The sequence below is a fragment of the Dendropsophus ebraccatus genome, chromosome 13, assembly GCF_027789765.1.
Source record: "Dendropsophus ebraccatus isolate aDenEbr1 chromosome 13, aDenEbr1.pat, whole genome shotgun sequence".
Taxonomy (NCBI): Eukaryota; Metazoa; Chordata; class Amphibia; order Anura; family Hylidae; genus Dendropsophus; species Dendropsophus ebraccatus.
This window is the reverse complement of record NC_091466.1, coordinates 11,644,735-11,667,342: the sequence shown is the minus strand read 5'-3', so window position 1 is coordinate 11,667,342 and position 22,608 is coordinate 11,644,735. Positions and strand designations below refer to the sequence as shown.

At 42.1% G+C, this 22,608-nt stretch overlaps 1 protein-coding gene across 1 annotated transcript; it reads right to left on the bottom strand.

The window, feature by feature from the left end:
• Window positions 1-158: 158 nt before the first annotated feature.
• CRABP2 (cellular retinoic acid binding protein 2) lies at window positions 159-22,502 on the bottom strand. Its single transcript, XM_069949861.1, has 4 exons — window positions 22,277-22,502; window positions 7,643-7,821; window positions 2,845-2,961; window positions 159-1,537 (listed from the first exon to the last, which is right to left on the bottom strand). The coding sequence occupies exons 1-4, from the start codon at window positions 22,344-22,346 to the stop codon at window positions 1,487-1,489; spliced, it is 417 nt and encodes a 138-aa protein (XP_069805962.1). The 5' UTR covers window positions 22,347-22,502; the 3' UTR covers window positions 159-1,486.
• Between the last annotated feature and the right edge of the window lie 106 nt (window positions 22,503-22,608).

Below are 22,608 nucleotides of genomic sequence, written 5' to 3'. Positions count from 1 at the left end.
GCTGATACTATTCATGGAGTCCTTCTGGCTGATACTATTCATGGGGTTTCCTGGCTGTTTAATGCCTCCAACATGACTGTGAACAGGGTCCACGACACACAATGTGGCTGCCCTAACAGAATTTGTTATATTGCCCACCATTCACAACCACACACAAGCAAATTAAGATTTTTTTTCTTTAATTCATTAAAAAACATATTGACAAATAAATACAGAAACGATGCAGAAACTAGAAAGAAGCAACGTGAAACATTTCTACGTCGGGGGGCATCATCCTTATAGCTAGCAGCACTACATTCTCTAGCCATGTATCTAAAAAAATATATAAAATGGTTAAAGCCGGTCAAATAATCGAAAAGATCTATTTTCTGTTTCATGGGTGCTGGTAAATTTTGGCGAGTAGGACATTTTGTTTATAAAGTAAAAGCCAGACAAGATGTAAAGACCAATCTGAAGGCGCCCATTGACCTTTACTAGCCTTTAGCTTTCTCTCCCAATCCGCACAGCCAAATGTTGACGTGTTTTCAATGGACGGAGGAGAGGTAAGCTGCTTCCAGTCTTCTCAGGAACCTAATGTTTTTGAAAATAAAAGGGGCGGGTAGGTGAAATCTAATGTTTCCGACCCTTCTTCCTCTCAACATTATCTGTCGAGGGTGCCCACACACTTTAGCAGTCAGTTGGTCCCACCAAAGTCAAAGTTGGTGGGTTTGGCTAAAGTGTATGGGGGCCTTAAGGAATAAAGTGGCTCCACTGGCCATGGCACCCAATCAGATGGACTTGAGGCCCAGTTGGGCCCATTTTTAATACATTGTGATATTGAGCAAGAAATCTCAGGGAAATATTCACACGGCCGGCTCCACGGGTGAGTGTTTGCCTTGAAAGCTTAATATTACTCTTCTTTTGACTATAAGAATCACTTTTCAAGGACATGTTGGCCCATTGTCTGAATTACCTCCACAATCTCAATAATCCAGTGCGTCTTATAGTCTGAAGTCTGGTAATACACCTTCAGGGATTATTTAGTACTGTCATTCACATCTTTGCCTTAAAATCTACCAAAAGCCTTCCCTGCGACACATTTTTTTGGTTGTTAGCTCATCTTAAAACAATAGGCAAAACAAGATGGCTGTACATTCAAAATGGCCGACAGGGGGTTCCAAAAAGGGATTTGGAATGGTCCATCTAATCTATGGATTAACCTTTTTGTTTTATCACATGATAAGTCACAATTTGATCATTGCCCCATTGTCAAATCACAGTCCCGTTAACGCGGCTCCCTGGAGCCAACTCCTGGTGTGGAGTTAAAGCCATTTCTACCGTCTTCCAAAGAGTTAATGAAAGATGGCAGACATTACAGGAGAAGCGTTGGCATGACGTTATGTCGCTGTAAACGGGATACTCTCTGCTTTGTAATAAGTGTTATATAGGGTTCAGACTATAGGCCGGAGAAGGTCGCGCCTCGGGTCCCTTGGGCGGTTCAGTTGGTTTATTCTCTGATGTAAATCCGTGTGCAGATGACGTCATCAGCGGTCATGGTCTGTAGAAGAAGGAAAGAGAGAAGGTTAATATATATTATAACCATCATGGGTATAAACCTGAAGGGAACAGTGTCTGTAGACTCAAAAATATCCTAATGGAATTACAACAGATATTCATAGGTCATTCAACTGGATCAATGAGATTGGTGTGACAGGGATCAATGAAGCTATCATTTAATAAGACTATAGGCTGACAACATGGCCAGTATGACCATCAATGAGCATTTGTACAAAAATAGCTGTCTAGAGTAATAAAACAATGATTTCCAATTAATTCCACTTAAGTACAGAAAAATAGAAGGCGGTCAATAGACTAAAGGTGCCCAACAGCTAAACAAATGTTTAGCGGACCACGGAACACGCGTCATGTGTTCCAAATAAAGTGTGAGGAGGAGTACATTGTTGCCAGACCTCTGTGGCAGCTTATCTCATTAAGATGAAATACAACATGGCTGATTCTTCTCTCCCCAAACTTGAGAGAAAGTTAGGAGGCCCCATACACAACAGAGAGTTGTCTGGTCCTACAAAATTAGAAGGTTCAGCTGACTTTTCACATATGTGTATGGGGACCTTAAGACCCCTAAGAAAACGGGATTCCGAACTCTCAAGTGAAATTCAAACCTTCTGGCACTGATCTGGGTCTCTCGTCTTTTGGTTTGGCAATCGGCATGAGTTCCAGCTCATGGATTTCAACTAATGTTGTCTACTGAAATAATATTTATTGTGGAATCTCCATTTTAGCTAAATGATCCAAGAATGATCAAATAATGGATAATGATCAAAAATTGGGTGCTCATATATATTAGCTGAAACTTGGTTAAAATCACCGATTCTGGCAATTTGGTTAACCATATAATCTGTATGAGGCTGCTGGTGGGAGAGAAGTGTTGGGCAGGTTGCCTTTCAGCAAACCTTATCCTTTGTTCTCACAAGAGATATATACGGGTAGAGGTGTATAACAGTGGTTTATTCTGCTTCTCTCATTGAGAATACATGGTTTTCCTTACATGCATATTTTTGGAGTGGGGTTGTTGAGATAGTGGAAAGCTATCTACGGTATGGCCAATTTAGCCATTAGATTTTATCAATGTAAAAGAACATGGATGACTGAGAGCAAATGTTTGGCTTGTTGCATTTGTTAGAATTAAAAGCTAATGGCTGTTGAGGTTAAAGGTCAACGATCCTTGACATGTAATATATGCTTGACATGATGATAACAATGCGTCTGATAATGAACAGCTAAGTCCACTCTCCCTGGACAAAAAAAAAAAATGAAATAATAAAAAGTCAGGTCTGGTTTTCTTACCAGGATAAGTTCTCCATCGTTGGTCATTTCTCTTGACCAGGAAGTCTTGGGTCCATCTCCTTTGAGAAGCTTTTGTTCACACACCATCTTATTCTCACTTTCCCATTTGGCCAGGCTCTGAAGAGAGACAAAGATAAAAGGAAGAGACACTTAATTACATAACAAACAGACCCTCCAGACGATACCATGGCCACCATCCATCATGTGCAGGAGACAGCAGCCAACCTTGTGGAAGTTCATCCTTGAGAAATTTAACACACTCAATTGACCCTTGTCTTCCACATTTCCCTAATTCATCAATGTCGTGACTGCGGAAAGTGAATGGGGGCAGTCATTACTGACTCATTGATAGATCCGTCCAGAGTATGCTCGAAGCAAGGGCTAGAAATTCCAAGTTTTGTTGCTTGGATGTTTTGACAGATGCCAATTCTCCACGAACAATGCACGTTCAGCTTGGTCAGACCTGCATGTTACTTCTAGTTAGGGCTAGGTAAAATAATGTTATCCTCCTAAGATGTTGGGAGAGGGTTTTATGCGGGGGGGGGGGGGGGGGGGGGATTCTTGGACCTAAATACTCAGATATATGAGTATTATTGTAATGAGACCAAACTCTTAAATAGACAATGAATAGACAAGTCTGGAAACCTCTATGCCCAATAGAGTCCAATGGAAAATGTTAAGTTGGGTTCATCAAACTTAACATGATGTTGTTTTAGGCTGGACATACACATTAGCTTACTGTCAACTGAACCAGATAATTTTGGCAGGATCCACTGACCATCTAATATGTGTAGGGGCCTCCTGATTCTCCCCAATAACAGAGGTCAAGGTGGAGCGGAATTGTACATACAGTAAATGCATGGCCGAGAGTGCATGATTATTATCAGGGAATGGGGAGAAATTGTAGTTTTTTGGCTGACAACTCTCTATTGTGTATGGGCATCCCCTTCATTGCCCCATGATGCAAAGTGTCTTCAAGGTGTACCAATAAGAAATAAAGCCCTTCCAGTTCTACCATCCACTAAGGATGCCATGACGGACCACTAAAACAAGATTATCATGTGTTTTCCATTGACCACGTCCATTTACTTAGTAACCTCGGCTTGACTCAGCCCTCAGCCCATCATATGAAAAACTGAAGATACATTTAGGTATATTATTAAACTTGAGAATGAACAAAGGAGAATTTCACGAGAAGTCACCGAAGCGAAGGATGGGAGTCGTATATCAGATAATGAGTTCAGAATCATGTACGACTTGAAGAAACCTAGTGTGTGACCCATTCCAAGACTTGTCATGCTTGAAGGAGCCCATCTGAAGCCTTTGTGCAAGGTGGCACCATGCCATGCGTTGTCCCTCTGTCTTTATTATAAAGGAATGATGTCCGACAGGGAATATTTTTATATCTTATAATAGGCTTTAACACTTACTGGATGCCCTGAGTATAATGGCTTACATTCCTATGCACTAAGAGCCCTTTTACACTGTCAGATTATCGGGCCAATAAGCGTTCCTAGGAATACTCGTTCCCAACTTTTCAGAGAGACATCCACTATCGGGAGCCCCTGTTAAAGTACCTTAAGGAGTAAAACACGGACTATAAAAAAAGGAGTGTGAGAGAGCTACTTTACATATAATTTCTTCCCAGAATTCACAGTGGAGCCCTAATGGCCTGTAAGTCTCAGCACATCTTCATGTAACTCTCCTCAAGGACCCTTTTGGCCCCACATGAATTCTTTGTGACCCTTTAACACCTGGGATGGGGCATGTTAAAGGAGTGCAATGTTTAGAACACCTAGTATCAGACACCCTATTAGCCAGACCAGAGATCAGCTACAAAGAGTCTCTCCCAGTTTGGAGGACCTGTCCTGACCCGACAAGCTATTAATTAGAATGGACACTGTGTAGTACTGAATTTACCCTGTGGTGGCACTGTAGAGAATTGTAGCAGTTATGGTCCCCATACACCTTCAGTAACTGATGGCCGAACAATAGTTATGTCTTCCACCCACTGCCCATCCTCCCCATACACAGGAAGGTTCGGCATGACCGAGCGTATCTGTGTTCTGTATGGGGTAATGTAAGCCACAGCGAGGACGCTATCTCTTTGAACAAATGGGTTGGCTGTGATTTTCCATCACAGCTGACCCCTCAACCTATGTTCGGGAAACCCCCATAAACCTTAGATTGACAGCTGAATCGGATATGAGTGGCATGTTCGGCCGTCTAAAGTCTAAGTTTGGAACAAACTTCCAGCAGATGTAGTTGATAAATCTATGATAACACAATATAAACCAGCCTGAGACAAACATATATCTATCCTAAGATAATAGGAAGGGAAATACTAAAAGGGCAGAGTAGATGGACCAGGTGGTCATTTTTTGCCGACAATCTTCTATGTTTCTATGACCTTTACACTAAGAAACAGAGAACCCCTTTAAAGGGGAAGTCCCGTGTCATGCATTTTTTCCCAAAGAGCTGGGGAGAAGGAGGGTTAACAGAACAACATGCAAGGGTCTGCTGTCCTTCAGTCTGCTTCCTGGTCTGAGCGGGGACCCTGCTACGGCCGCTGACTGGTTGTGCGGATCTGACACATAATGACCTGGGTCCCTGCTTAGACCAGGAAGTGGCTGGGGGACTGGGAACCGGAGTGGAGGACAGCGGACCTCAGCGCTGGAGCCAGGAAGGTAGGTACATGTTGTTCTGTTCAGCCATCTCCTCCCCGACTCTTGCCCGACACTGGACTTCTCCTTTAAAGGGGTAGTGCGGCGCTAAGAAATTATACACAAAATAACACACATTACACAGTTATACAACTTTGTAATGTATGTTATGTATGTGAATGGCCCCCTTCCCCGTGTTCCCCGACCCCCGCCCGTGGACCCGGAAGTGTAGTGCATTATACATACCTGATACGTGTCGACCCCGGACCGCCATCTTCTAACAGTGATGAAATCTTCGGGAGGCCGGCCGACCCGCTCCTGCCATCCCTCATGCCGCGTCATAACTATGCTCAGCCGCGATTGACTGAGCACAGTTATGGTCAGCCAATCGCGGCTGAGCAGCTGATGATGCGGCACACGTCATCAGCTGCTCAGCCGCGATTGGCTGAGCACAGTAATGCTCAGCCAATCGCGGCTGAGCACAGTTATGAGGCGGCAGAGGGGGGCCGGCATGAGGGACGGCAGGAGCGGGTTTGCCGGCCTCCCGAAGATTACATCACTGTCAGAGGACGGCGAACGGGGGTCGACACGAATCAGGTATGTATAATGCACTACACTTCCAAGTCCACAGGGGGGGTCGGGGAACACGGGGAAGGGGGCCATTCAAATACAATGTGTATAAGTTTGTAATGTGTGTTATTTTGTGAATAATTTCTTAGCGCCGCACTTCCCCTTTAACGGCTGCAAAGCATAGTTGCCCTGGCGGTAAGTTTCCTTTTATGAAGCTACAGATCATTGATTGGATATTCATTACATTTTGATTATTTAGACTCATAAAGAGAGCATGTCCTTATTAACCAAAGACTTTGTAAAGTGGACGAATTCTCGGATTCTTTATCACTAAATCTAAAAAAAAAGAATGAAGTCATTTTTTTTTCTTTCCTCTACTGGAGTGTAAGGAAGAAGTGTTTGGCTTATGTATTACATGCGAGATCGGGCACGGTCTCACATCGGTGCTGAATTTCTTTATGGCAAAGATTCAACATAACCTCACCTTACCCAACCGCAAATGGCTTCACAGAAAGCAATCCAGGAGAACTGCAATTTCCTCTCTGCTAAAATAGTTACTCAATGATTGCCTCTAAGTGCGGCTCAGAAGCGTCCTGCAGCGGGACACGAGGGGCGTGAAGATCCCAGCTTCCACCCTTTCAGCTTCCCCCAACCAGGACTCCTTTCATTTCCACACAGTGCGGTGAGGACACAGGACTATGTCGGGGTTAATTGTGGAAATCGACACCCGATAAATAAATAGCTTTATGACTCATTACCCCGAACGGGGAAGCCGAATGATTCCTGCCTGCTTGTCACTAGCTTTTAATATGTTATTAGAAATCGCCCAGCACGCCGTAAAACAGGAACGGATTTGGAGGGTGATTTAATGGCTTGCCAATGGCAGGGATAGGCCGCCTTAAAATAACTAGCCCCTTTTTCCTCCCTAATTTCAGCCAAAAACAATGAGAGCTGTGTTTCGGGCACCTGTGAGCAGAAATCCAAAAATCGGTTTTATGGCTATTTTTTTGACACTCGTGCGAAAATAAATGACAGTATTAAATCGCATATGGTCCGCAATAAAATTACTTGTCTTTGTGGGGATGGAAAAAGTTTGTGCTAGACCACGGGGAACGTGGCGTGAAGGCAGGAAGGAAGAGAGAGGTGCGATGTTGGCGGTGTGAGGCGGAAGAAGTCACGTGGCCATCAATGGCACCTTGTTACATTGGCCACACATGTTGGTGAAGGATGGCGGCTGGCATGGGTAGAGGATGTGACTGGTAAGGGTATGAAATGGCTTTGTTATGGGGTTGTCACTGCCCTGTATTTCATTTGTAATCTGGTTGTCATTGGGGAGATTTATCAGACATGGTGTAAAGTGAAACTGGCCTAGTTGCCCTTAGCAACCAATCAGATTCCACCTTTCATTTTCCAAATAGTCTGTGAGGAATGAAAAGTGGAATCTGATTGGTTGCTAGGGGCAACTGGGCCAGTTTCACTTGACACCATGTTTGATAAATCTCCCCCATTGTGTCCATGCACTATGCGCCACCATAACCGTGTCAAGAAGAGAAGAAGAGAGTTACCTTACAAGGACGGCCATCTACTGTCTGTTCCTCAAACTCCTCTCCGATTTTGAAGTTGATCTCAGTGGTGCGGACGGTGGTGGAGGTCTTAATGTAAAAGCACTCGCCCTCCTGCTTTATCTCTACGGCCGGTTTCGAGGCTGCAGCCACCGCTATTTTTCTTAGCATGACATTGACACCTGTAGTAAATAAAATTTAAAAAAATTAGTAATTACAGCGCCACCTATGAAAAGAATTTTAAAAAATTGTGAACTTTTTTTTTTTTTTTTAAATCAATGTTTGTCCTTCCACTACCAGTCACGCCTTCTTTTTTTCCCAGTCTAGATTATATATATGTAATTTTGCTTTTGGGGCAGGAAATTTGTGTCGTCAAATAAGAGATTCAAAAAGGTCAGCCGGTGTCAGCTGATCTGTCAGCTGGTCGAGGAGACAGAACCCAGACGCTCTTCCTCAGGACAGCTAATTTTATCCCCATTTGTCATACGAACATCTGTCAACGTAATGGGGGGGAATCCTATACCACGTTACATGACAGATGGGTTCCTGAGATGTCCCCGCACCTGTGGCCAATTAGACTTTCTGCTTCCAAAACCCATAAACTGCGCAAAGTGCAGCTTCAGATAAGGACATAGGAATATGGTAAAATAATTTAAATAAAATTTTTGAAAATTTAAAAAAATTATTTTAAAAATCTATTAATTAATAATTAATAGAAACCCGTAATCAGTGAACACAATCATAACATTTTGATTCAACCTTTTCATCAAAAATCCCACTGTGGGAACCAGACCCCCCTCCAACCACCACTCAAAACATTTCATATTGGCTTTGACTTGTGGTTTGTGGCCACATGCAGCAAGTATTCTTCTGCACCATACTGCAACTTTGTTCTCCTATAACTTTTAAATTCAAATGAAATAAATAAATATTTCTATGTGCTTGGTCTGTAAATATCTTACAACTCGTTTCCCAACCCTTGAGATTAGAATCTTTCAAATTTTTTCAAAAATATCTGACACGCTTGTGTTATTACATTATTTCCTCCAGGCAATGTTCTTTGCAAATGAGCCGGGCCCATGACGGAGTAAAACGCCCCACTTGTCATTGATAACATACTTAGCTAAGCAAATTGCTCGGTTGTTTATGATGAACGCTGAACACCACTAATAGGCCAAAAGAGAAAACCACTATGTGCGGATTAGCTGGAAAGTATGAAACATTCCTACATGACAGTAAAAAACATTCTTTACTGTAAGTCTAAAAAAACATTAGCCTGAACTTTCAGGTAAAGGGACACACCCTAAACACCCCAAACACCTGCTGCCAATCGCCATAATAAACCAAACTAACAAATCTGCTTTGTTAAGACAATTGTGAGGTGGTCTTCACGTCTAACGTGAATAAAAACTTCCCATTCACAGTACATCTATTTACTACTACTACAAAAAAAGAACAACAATAAAAAATATATAAAATAATAACAACCTCCTGATATTAAATTTTGTAAATTTTTTTAAATATTATTTTTTAAATGATTGACCATAATCTTTAGAGTCTGGAGTCCTAGAAGTATTTCAGACCTTTTTTCAGTTAGCAAATGGGTAAAGTGAAGCCCCTGAGTTTGAATTTTTGAAACAAGGGGAGTAATGTGTCTCCTTGGAGCGACCACCATCCTAGTCTAGAGAGTTTTTTTTTTAGTCCATGCAATGCTACCTGGGAAAAGTATGCAAAGTAGTTCTCCTCCAGAGGCAAAAGGGCTAGCTTGGAGGTAGTTTCCATCTATGTGAATGCTCAATTCAATATAGAGCCTTGAAGATACCTCCAATGGGTTACACTACAAAAGAAAGCTCTTTTTCATCTGAAAAAAGTTACTTTGAATGACGAAACAGTAATGAGATTCTATAACAAGTGTTTGCATTTGAGGGTTAAGATAAAGTTTGAGCACTTGGGCCCAGGAGCTTCAATTTACCCCCCATTAACTGTAGAATAGAAAGGCTATAAAAAATCCCCATACTTTATACTTATGTCAGCCAAACCCGCCTTTCGTGGGCAGGTTCAGTCCTCAGTATAAAGTGTATGGGGGTCTCCCGAGACTCCACCAACAGATGATTTCGGTGGAGATAGGGTCAAGTGTGATGGAATTTTACTGTCCGACCCTTTTGAAATATAAGCCAGCACTAGGGTGCTCTGGCTGTGGCTTACGCCTCTCCATAGAAAACACAGGAACACTCGGCCGTACTGAACATTCATGTGTTTGGGGAAATTGGAAGAGATAACTGTTTGCCATATAATCATTAGGCCGAGAGTTAAGGTATATGGCCACCTTAAGTCCCTTTGGCCCATATTCATTTAGAGTTCTGGTTTCTTTAAATGAGGCAAAGGGACCTTTTAGGTGCCCTCAGGGTCTAGGACATGGGTGCGACCACCACCTCGGACACCTATAGATACATGGACAGCTCTTCCTATAACCCAATAATGACGGTGGTGATTTGTTAGCCACCTGAAACAGCAGAAAATATTTTTGCCAAACTATCTGTTGGAATCTGATTGGTCACAATGGATGATTCCACCAACTATACGTCCCCGCGATGACCTGGACATGGATCCAGGAGGGAGACGAATCTCATAATTACCGATGATAGGGCATAAGATATTTTTTATCTTCTTGGAAAAGAGACCTTGTTATACTTGGAAATACACAATAACTGGATTGTGGAGAATCAAGAACATGACTGCAGAAATGTCATTAGCTAAGCATCGGGCAGGATGGCTCGGGTGTCTTGTGAGGTCTTCACCCGCCAACACAATGCAAGTTCACGGCAGACATATGACTTCTCCTCGTCGGGACGGAAGGTCACATCTCTGTAAGAGAGACGAGTATGATCCAGCTCGGTACAGAATATAAAAGACAGAGCTGTCATTTTCTCATATAAGACCCATCTTGTCTGGAATGAATGAAGAATAAAGGCCTTGTCTGCCCGGGGGCCTTGGCTGCCGATGGAGGTAATGCTGGCAGACACTGAGCCCAGGCCCCTCCCTGATCAAATCAAAGCTTCTCATCTCTTAGGTGGCGTATGATAACCTCCCTGTCAACGCTTATTATACACGTTATAAGAAATTTTTGTTTTCTAGGCTACAAAAAATTCTATTAAAATAGGATCTGAAAAAATTGCCAAAATTCTTTTTATGGCCGAAAGCCTATAATCTTAACAATTTGCATTTGGGTCCCGAAGCTAAAACTTCTTATGGCCCAAGTATTATATCTCTGAAGCTAAAATTACAAGAAAGTTTAACTATTACGATCCACAAGTATTATGTTACCATAACCCAGGCTCCCATATAACTGGATAGACTCACAAGCCCCGAGAAGGAAGCTGTTAACCCCTCCAGGCTGTAATGGCCGACATGTTGGTTTTTACCAATGCTTCCCAGACACTGATGTCAGATTAGACGAGCACTTGAGAATTTAGAGAATAGGAAGTCTTAAGGACTTATTTACTAGTGATTTTTCTTTTTTTTATTATAGAAGGAAAGCAAAAAAGACCTTATGCAAGTTCTCTACAATGGACTTGCGAAATTCAGTTGTGATTTTAGACAATGATACAGTGTTGGCTTCAAAGTCACTTATCTAGCGGAGGTGTTAAACACTTTACAAATCAGAGAATGGGATAGAGGAGATGACTCCACGCTTTGATCTTTCTATAGACCGATAAAGCATAAGGCCGTAAAGGAGATTTACACAATCCTCATAGACAATGGAGAGGGCACTAAAAGTCCTGAGCTGTTTTCTGCCTGTGAATCAGAGTGCGCCCATCCAACAGCCGTAAAATCACTCCCGTCTATTGGCTTTTCTTGTTTGATGTAAAAAATTAACTGCTCAGGGTCCAAGAGGTGAAACTAAGGTTGTGATAGAAGTGACGGAAAGTGTGGAAAGGTCAAGGAAATAGTTTAATCTTACAGGGGTTAAGTGGAGTTGCTGAACTGTTCTGGTTCGGCAACGTTCTCCAAACCCGAAAGTTCAGCATTCGACTCTGGAAAAATTGGATGCCGTCTTAGCGCGATATCTAACTTCTCCAGATGCCGGGAGTCACATGCCGAACTTTCAGATTTGGAGAAGGTTGCCGAACCCAATCAGTTTGGCAACTCCATTCAACACTAGTCATAAGGAAGTATAGTAGTTCTAGGGGGGCGGGGGGAGTAGAGATATGGCAAAAATAAAAATGGAGCTTGTGGTCCTACCGTTCTTAATTCTGATTGGCCTTTACTGAAGGATCACAAATCCTTTATTGCATTAGATTAATGGGGTTTCTTTAAATGGGAGTTGGAAGAACCCCATTCACATTGGATAATCAATAGAAATCAGTGGATTGGACCAGCTTTTCTCTTATGTCTATGGGGCCCTTTAAGGTGCCCATACATTTTATACTAAAGTTAGGGGACAGGATAAGACATCCCTCACCCTACCCCACCTCATAAGCTGTAGACATCACTAGTTAGTTAAATACTACGCTGAGTGCCATTTTAACCTACTAGTTGGTTACTTCTAGAGATGAGTGCAACTTGATCGAGTCCAATCTAGGCCCTAGGGAGTCAAAGAAGCCTCAAGGCTGCATCCAACTTCTTTACCACCGGTAATCAAATGCTAAATGATCGGAGTCGGGCATGATCCAGTTGGGCCCATGTCTAGTTACTACCAATTGATGCCCAAACTTTTTGGAGACATCTAGTTAGATACCACCAGTTAGAAACTGGATTAGGCTCCATTACCTTACTACCATTAGATATTACTATACAATAATCATAAAAATTGTTCTCAGGAAAACCTAAAAAAACAGATAAAAAACAATTGGGGAGATTTATCAAACTGGTGTAAAGTCGAGCTGGCTCAGTTGCCCCTAGCAACCAATCAGATTCCACTTGTCATTCCTCACAGACACTTTGGAAAAAAAGGTGGAATCTGATTAGTTGCTAGGGGCAACTGAGCCAGTTCTACTTTACACCATGTTTGATATATCTCCCCCTATGTATATTCCCGCTGTGTCTGTAGGAGGATGTAGCATACGTTCCGTGTCAACCATCTTCCTTCCAGCTGGCTTAGCCGTCCTGGTTGTGAGCCAAGATTCTGCCAGCGACCTGGCTGTCCACTGCCTATGGGAGGACTGGGAGCGTGGAGACTGGTGGGGGAGGATGTGGAGGGACAACTCATGTCACTGCACCTGTTGTGTGCGGCCCGCACTAAATACTAGCGGGATTTAGCGCATTAACCCCATCGCCACCAACATGCAGTTAGGATTAACTAATAAATTCCAAAAAGTTTTAAGGAATGAGAAACTTCTTGTCTTGATGGCGACACCTCTTCTCTCTATGAAAGCCAGGTAATTACTTAGAGACCCCAGATAGAGTAGGATGTAACTGGATGGTGGAGTAGATTACAATAGGCCATTGTATAAGTATAAAATTGGATATGTAGATGGATATTAGTACAGTGGTGCCTTGGATTTTGAGCATAATTCGTTCCAGGACCGTGCTTGTAATCCAAATCTACTCTTAAACCAAAGCAAATTTTCCCATAAGAAATTATAGAAATGCAGACAATTGGTTCCTCACCCCAAAATAATGATTTATATATTCTGAATAACATGTAAAACAGATGAAACAACCATTCAGAAACAGCAGAATATGTGATATTATAAGTTACTGTACAGTAATGGAGAGGATGGGAAACACAAGGGCTGATAGAGACTGCAGGGAGCATGAAGGAATGAGCAGGACAGATGTGGGCACATACATGCAGCACTCTGTCCGGGGAGAGAGGGGTTACAGCTATGGAGAGATAACCTCCACAGTCCTGTCCCCTGATGTAAGCCCCAGCCTGAAGTGGATCTGCTATGATTTGGAAGGTGAGTGAGACTTCCTGGGTAAGAGTACAGGGCTGTAGACCCCGCTATGCAGACCATGCCCCTCCCCCACTCGCCCTCCCACCCAGGACAGGGAGCTCTTAAACCAAAGCAATGCTCTTAAACCAAGTCACAATTTTGAAAAACTGTGAGCTCTTAAACCAAAACGCTCTTAAACCAAGTTACTCTTAAATCGAGGTACCACTGTATTTTATATAGGAACAGATTAACTTTCTTACGTTCCTAGTATATACAGGCCCGGAACCAACCACAATAGATGTTCTTCTTCATCATCATCATTATTATTAAAGGGGTACTCCGGTGAAAATCTTTTTCTATCAGATCAACTGGGTTCATAAGGTTTTATAGATTTGTAATTTACTTCTATTTTAAAATCTCCAGTCTTCTGGTACTTCTCAGTCGCTGTATGTCCTACAGGAAGTGGTGTATTCTCTCCAGTCTGACACAATGCTCTCTGCTGCCACCTCTGTCCATGTCAGGAACTGTCCAGAGCAGGAAAGGTTTTCTATGGGGATTTGCTGCTGCTCTGGAAGTTCCTGACATGGACAGAGGAGGCAGCAGAGAGCACTGTGTCAGACTGGAGAGAATACACCACTTCCTGCAGGACATAAAGCAGCTGAAAAGTACTAGAGGACTGGAGATTTTTATTTAGTAGTAAATTACAAATCTATTTAACTTTTTGAACCCAGTTTATTTGAAAGAAAAAGATTTTCACTAGAGTACCCCTTTAAAAATTATTGCAGTTAATCATTGTGGGGGGATTTGGGGTGACCACTTAGCTAGACTATAAAGTATAGTGTAATACTGGTAGATGTTACTGGCAGACGCTATCGGGTAACGTCCACATCATGGAGGAACGATGAGAGTTACCTATCATCCGTAATACTGGTAGATGTTACTGGCAGATGCTATCGAGTAACGTCCACATCATGGAGGAACAATGAGAGTGACCTATCATCCGTAATACTGGTAGATGTTACTGGCAGACGCTATCGAGTAACGTCCACATCATGGAGGAACGATGAGAGTGACCTATCATCCGTAATACTGGTGAATGTTACTGGCAGACGCTATCGAGTAACGTCCACATTATGGAGGAACAATGAGAGTGACCTATCATCCGTAATACTGGTAGATGTTACTGGCAGACGCTATCGAGTAACGTCCACATCATGGAGGAACAATGAGAGTGACCTATCATCCGTAATACTGGTAGATGTTACTGGCAGACGCTATCGGGTAACGTCCACATCATGGAGGAACAATGAGAGTGACCTATCATCCGTAATACTGGTAGATGTTACTGGCAGACGCTATCGAGTAACGTCCACATCATGGAGGAACAATGAGAGTGACCTATCATCCGTAATACTGGTAGATGTTACTGGCAGACGCCATTGAATAACGTCCACATCATGGAGGAACGATGAGAGTGACCTATCATCCGTAATACTGGTAGATGTTACTGGCAGACGCTATCGAGTAACGTCCACATCATGGAGGAACAATAAGAGTGACCTATCATCCGTAATACTGGTAGATGTTACTGGCAGACGCTATCGAGTAACGTCCACATCATGGAGGAACAATAAGAGTGACCTATCATCCGTAATACTGGTAGATGTTACTGGCAGACGCTATCGAGTAACGTCCACATCATGGAGGAACAATAAGAGTGACCTATCATCCGTAATACTGGTAGATGTTACTGGCAGACGCTATCGAGTAACGTCCACATCATGGAGGAACAATAAGAGTGACCTATCATCCGTAATACTGGTAGATGTTACTGGCAGACGCTATCGAGTAACGTCCACATCATGGAGGAACAATGAGAGTGACCTATCATCCGTAATACGATCAAAGCTGGAAAATGTTCGGTGGTGTTAATGACAAAATGCTTCTGTACAGAGACGCCGGAGCGGCAAGTATTAAATGGCTGAGGTGATATTTTATTCATCGGGTGACGAAGGACAAGACGGGCCTCGAGGAACAGCAGGATCTGTGACCTGGATCCACCGGCACATGATCCTATTTAGTTACCAACCCCAGAAATTATAGGGTTAACAAAAAACCAAAACATATATTTAAAAAATTCTAATGAATATTACAATGTTATGATTAGAAAAAGCACAGCTACAAGAACAGCGCCGCCCCTGTCCTCAGGTTGTGTGTGGTATTACAATTCAGCCTTTCACCACTTTAATAGAAATAAGAACACACGTGGCGCTGTTTCTGGAGGAGAGCAGCCATGTTCTTCTAAGTCTGGACAACCCCTTTAAAGGGAACCAGTCATCTCTATGAGTCATTGGGGTGGTGCCCGGTGGCCTCTACTTCCCCACCAGCCTTCATTGATCGATAACTCCCTATATAGGTATAGGGAGACTCCCATCAATCAAGGGCGGCAGGGCAGGGAGGGGACACCCTGATGACTCGTAGTCCAGGCAGCGTAGGCCGGTGACAGGTTCCCTTTAAGGCTCTTCTTTCTAATGAGTTTTTCCGGTATCCTGATTAGCTACTAGTTTGGCTTTGCTAGGACATCAAACAGATCAAACAGATGCCTAATCTAATATAAAAAAACATGTTGACTGTTTCCCTCAAAAATCTTAAAGGGGTACTCCAGCAAAAAAAAATCTTTCAAATCAATAGATTTCAGAAAGTTATATTGATTTGTAATTACTTCTATTTAAAAATCTCCAGTCTTCCAGTACTTATCAGCTGCGGTATGTCCTGCAGAAAGTGGTGTATTATCTCCAGTCTGACACAGTGCTCTCTGCTTCCACCTGGTAGGAACTGTCCAGAGCAGCAGCAAATCCCCATAGAAAACATCTCCTGCTCTAGACAGTTCCTGACATGGACAGAGGTGGCAGCAGAGAGCACTGTGTCAGACTGGAGAGAAAACACCACTTCTTGCAGGACATACAGCAGCTGATAAGTACTGGAAGACTGGATATTGTTAAATAGAAGTAAATTACAAATCTCTATAACTTTCTAAAACGAGTTGTTTAGAAAGAAAATGATGAGTACCCCTTTAAGCTCAGATCTCCTTATAAATTGAATAATACTGTAAGTAAGTAAGTGTTGGTGGGGCATGAATCATCTGCCTATAAAAACATGATGATGATGATGTGAGTCAGTCTAAAGTATATGGGGGTCTCCCAAGTCTCCACAGGTGGAAATGGGGGTCAGGCTTGGTGGATTTTCACTGCCCGACCCTTTTGTTCTTGAGGGATAAGCCGACATCAGAGCAGTCTGGTGACTTCCACCCCCCACCCCCCCTCCCCATAGTGAACACATAATGTATATGGAGGGATGATTGTTATAGAAGGTATATGGGCACCTATAGGCCCAGGCTCCTCTAGGTGATTTACCTCTGGCTCCCCTCCCCATTACAGTAGTATTGATGAAGCATGGCTACAGTCTGCCTGTCACCTCCGGCCTCTTGTGAGGACATCCTGGCCCCTTGAAGACGCTAGCCTTGTGCCGGCTGAGTGTGGAGCAGCGCCAGGCCGGCATTCCTCCGCCCTCAGGGCTAGCTGACAATGTGTAGAACAGACAAACCAGAACCCCAGATCAGAGGCTCCTCGTAATCCTCAGACACCGGGGTCCCCGCCAGCTCTTAAAATCCTATTAAAATAAAACTTTGAGGCGCTTTGATATTGTTAAGACTTTACTGGGCTCCGTAAATCTCCTGAATATTTATTGGAGCCGGGGATTGGATGATTATTCCCGGGTAATTATTTCAGCGCTCCAGGTAACAAGCGATTAAGCCAAATTTAAAGGATTTAAAGAGCAGAAGAAAGTGTATGGTGTAATTTGGGGAACAACTCTTTATGGATATAAGGGGGGGGGGGGGCAGTGCTGTGAGGACCTCAGAGAAGGGGGGACGGACCCTAATACCGACCTGGTTCACTTACACATGAAGAACGCCGTATGTTATAAAGATACAATCTAATCATAAGCCATTCTCTAGGAGGCAGTGAAAGAGGCTACCCTATAAGACAAGAGGCTACCCTATAAGACAAGAGGCTATTCTATAAGGCAAGAGACTGCCCTATAAGACAAGAGACTACCCTGTAAGACAAGAGGCTACCACATAAGACAAGAAGTTACCATATAACACAGGAGGCTATCCAACAAGACAAGAGGCTATCCTACAAGACAAAAAATTACCCTACAAGACAATAGACTACCCTATAAGACAAGAAGTTACCCTACAAGAAAAGAGGCTACCATGTAAGACAAGAGGCTACCATATAAGACAAAAAGTTACCATATAAGACAGGAGGCTATCATATAAGACTATAAAACAAGAGGCTATCCTACAAAATAAGAAGTTACCCTACAAGACAATAGGCTACCCTATAAGACAAGAGACTACTCTATGAGACAAGAGGCTACCCTATAAGACAAGAAGTTACCCTACAAGAAAAGAGGCTACCCTGTAAGACAATAGGCTACCCTATAAGACAATAGGCTACCCTATAAGAAAAGAGGCTACCCTGTAAGACAATAGGCTACCATATAAGACAAGAAGTTACCCTATAAAACAGGAGGCTATCCTATAAGACTATAAGACAACAGGCTATCCTACAAGACAAGAAATTACCCTACAAGACAATAGGCTACCCTATAAGACAAAAAGCTACACTATAATATAAGATGTTACCCTATGAGAGAAGAGGCTACCCTAAAAAAGGCTACTCTGTAAGACATGAGGCTGCCCTACAAGACAAGAGCCTACCCTATAATACAAGAGGTTACCCTATGAGACAAGAGGCTACCCTATAATACAAGAGGTTACCCTATGAGACAAGAGGCTACCCTATAATACAAGAGGTTACCCTATGAGACAAGAGGCTACCCTAGAAGTCAAGAAGCTACCCTACAAGAACAGAGCCTCTTATCTGTATATAAGGAGGGTTAGAAACCTTATGTCTGTATATAAGAAGGGTTAGAAGCCTCATATCTGTATATAAGTAGGGTGAGAAGCCTTATGTTTGTATATAAGGAGGGTGAGAAGCCTTATGTCTGTATATAAGGAGGGTGAGAAGCCTTATGTCTGTATATAAGGAGGGTGAGAAGCCTCATATCTGTATATAATGGGGGTGAGAAGCCTTATGTTTGTATATAAGGAGGGTGAGAAGCCTTATGTCTGTATATAAGGAGGGTGAGAAGCCTTATGTCTGTATATAAGGAGGGTGAGAAGCCTCATATCTGTATATAATGGGGGTGAGAAGCCTTATGTCTGTATATAAGGAGGGTGAGAAGCCTCATATCTGTATATAAGGAGGGTGAGAAGCCTCATATCTGTATGTAAGGAGGGTGAGAAGCCTTATGTCTGTATATAAGGAGGGTGAGAAGCCTTATGTCTGTATATAAGGAGGGTGAGAAGCCTCATATCTGTATGTAAGGAGGGTGAGAAGCCTTATGTCTGTATATAAGGAGGGTGAGAAGCCTCATATCTGTATATAATTGGGGTGAGAAGCCTCATATCTGTATATAAGGATCTGATCCTCCTTGCTGTAGCAGGTGATACCATTATTACTGTGCACCCTGGGGAGATTTATTATGACTGTTCTCCTAAGGACACGGTGTGATATATGTCTCTGAATACAGAATAATCGTCTCTGCGTATAAGAACAATCTCTAATATCTGTAAACTAGTAGGAAAGTGATACATTCACATCCAATCTCTGCGTATTACAATGCTATACAAAGACAAGATGACAGACACTCACCCCAATATCTGTGTATTACAATGCTATACAAAGACAAGATGACAGACACTCACCCCAATATCTGTGTATTACAATGCTATACAAAGACAAGATGACATGGGGACACAGGACATCAAGATAGGAGAGGAGTTATTTGAAAAAGGTATAAGGGTTTTGTGGGATATAATGGTGGATAATAGACTTAAGAAGTGGGAGGAGGTTAGACAGGAGTATGTATTATCAGGAAATTGTTGGTACACATATACCCAGATATATATGGGGGTAAGGATGGGAATAAGAAAGGACGGGGGTAAGGTACAGCGTGAACGAATGATTGAGGGGATTAGGGATTCTGGATCCGGACTACTGGGAATCTCCTATATGTATAGATACCTTATGGGTGTATCAGAAGGAAGCTCCAAAAGTAAGAATAAATGGGAGGAAGAGATTGGGGAATTGTCCGAGTTACAATGGATGAGAATATTGCGGAGTATAAGAGATGTCTCGAAATCGCTAAACCACAGAATTGTTCAGTATAACATTGTTCAAAGGTTGTACTACACCCCCTCATTCTTAGCAAGAATTAGACATGGAAACATTAATAGCTGCCCTAGGTGTGGGATGAGGGAGGCGGGGTTTTTACATATGGTATGGTCGTGTCGGAAGTTGGGGGGTTTCTGGGAGGCAATCCTGTTAAATATAAAAAATACAACGGGGATAGAGATTCCCAGTAGCCCGGTAGCAACAATATTGGGGGAGGTATCCTCGATAGAGTCATCTAAAATAATACGGAAGAAAGTGAGTAGGCTCCTGTTCTATGGAAGATTGGTTATAACAAGGAAGTGGATGTCAACTAATGTCCCCTCATATCATGAATGGGAAGGCTGTATGAGAACTTGCGAAAGGTATTATCATAACTAAGGAGGAGGTTTTTTTTTTTTTTTTTTTCTCCTCTCTCTTCTCTGGGTGGGATGGGTGGAAGGGGATGGGGAAAAGGGGAAAAAAGAAAAAATGATATGTGAAATGTTGATTGTCTTATTTTGTTATTTAAGATTTTTTCTTGTATTTGATATAATGAAAAATAAAAGTTAAAAAAAAAAAAAAAAAAAAAAGACAAGATGACAGACACTCACCCCCAATATCTGTGTATTAGGATTAGATAAAAGATCTGCTAACACAATCCACCCTATATAAGCTGTGTATCCTAATATTTTATCTGTGTATTAGGATGAACCTATATATTATTCCTTACATGAACCCCCATTGCCTGTGTATTAGGATCCCATCCCATATAATAACCCCTGATATCTGTGTATTAGGATCCCATCCCATGTAATAAACCCTGATATCTGTGTATTAGGATCCCATATAATAACCCCTGATATCTGTGTATTAGGATGAGATCCCATATAATAACCCCTGATATCTGTGTATTAGGATCAGATCCCATATAATAACCCCTGATATCTGTGTATTAGGATGAGATTCCATATAACAACCCTGATATCTGTGTATTAGGATGAGATCCCATATAATAACCCCTGATATCTGTGTATTAGGATCCCATCCCATATAATAACCCCTGATACCTGTGTATTAGGATCCCATCCCATATAATAACCATGATATCTGTGTATTAGGATGAGATCCCATATAATAACCCCTGATATCTGTGTATTAGGATCCCATCCCATATAATAACCCCTGATACCTGTGTATTAGGATCCCATCCCATATAATAACCCTGATATCTGTGTATTAGGATCCCATCCCATATAATAACCCTGATATCTGTGTATTAGGATCCCATATAATAACCCCTGATATCTGTGTATTAGGATGAGATCACATATAATAACCCCTGATATCTGCGTATTACAGTGATCCAAAACATAATTCCCTTCATTTGGATTACATGGATTATATTAATCCCCTATAATATATAGTATTAGGATGACATGATATATAATTTGTTACATCAATCCCCAATTGTCTTTGTATAAGAATCATATTTATCTCTTAATCTCTATCTGTGTATTAGGATCCCATCCCATATAATAACCCCTGATATCTGTGTATTAGGATCCCATTCCATATAATAACCCCTGATATCTGTGTATTAGGATCCCATTCCATATAATAACCCCTGATATCTGTGTATTAGGATGAGATCCCATATTATAACCCTGATATCTGTGTATTAGGATCCCATCCCATATAATAACCCCTGATATCTGTGTATTAGGATGACATCCCATATAATAACCCTGATATCTGTGTATTAGGATCCCATATAATAACCCCTGATATCTGTGTATTAGGATGACATCCCATATAATAACCCTGATATCTGTGTATTAGGATCCCATCCCATATAATAACCCCTGCTATCTGTGTATTAGGATCCCATCCCATATAATAACCCTGATATCTGTGTATTAGGATCCCATCCCATATAATAACCCTGATATCTGTGTATTAGGATGAGATTCCATATAATAACCCTGATATCTGTGTATTAGGATGAGATCCCATATAATAACCCTGATATCTGTGTATTAGGATGAGATTCCATATAATAACCCTGATATCTGTGTATTAGGATCCCATCCCATATAATAACCCTGATATCTGTGTATTAGGATGAGATTCCATATAATAACCCTGATATCTGTGTATTAGGATCCCATCCCATATAATAACCCTGATATCTGTGTATTAGGATGAGATTCCATATAATAACCCTGATATCTGTGTATTAGGATCCCATCCCATATAATAACCCTGATATCTGTGTATTAGGATGAGATCCCATATAATAACCCCGATATCTGTGTATTAGGATGACATCCCATATAATCACCTCCATTACATACATATATAAATATATCTGATGCCCACACAGTGCCGCCCCATTATATACTCTCCATACCCATTACATATATATACATCCCATCAGCGCCACCGTCACCCATGACCCATTCATTCTCACTCACCCAAGGCTTTCAACATCTCCTCGAAATTCTCAGAGTGTTTCATCTTCCAGTTTCCTGAGAAGTTTGGCATCTTGAGGGTTCGGGTTGGGGGGGCACCAGGAGATATACAGGAGATATAGTAAATCCCAGCAGCGGAGATGGAGTGCGGTGTAATACAGAGGTATGAGGTGTATAGTGCGCCCAGTCCTGTGTATAGTGCGCCCAGTCCTGTATATAGTGCACCCAGTCCTGTGTATAGTGCGCCTGGTCCTGTGTATAGTGCACCCAGTCCTGTATATAGTGCACCCAGTCCTGTGTATAGTGCGCCTGGTCCTGTGTATAGTGCGCCCAGT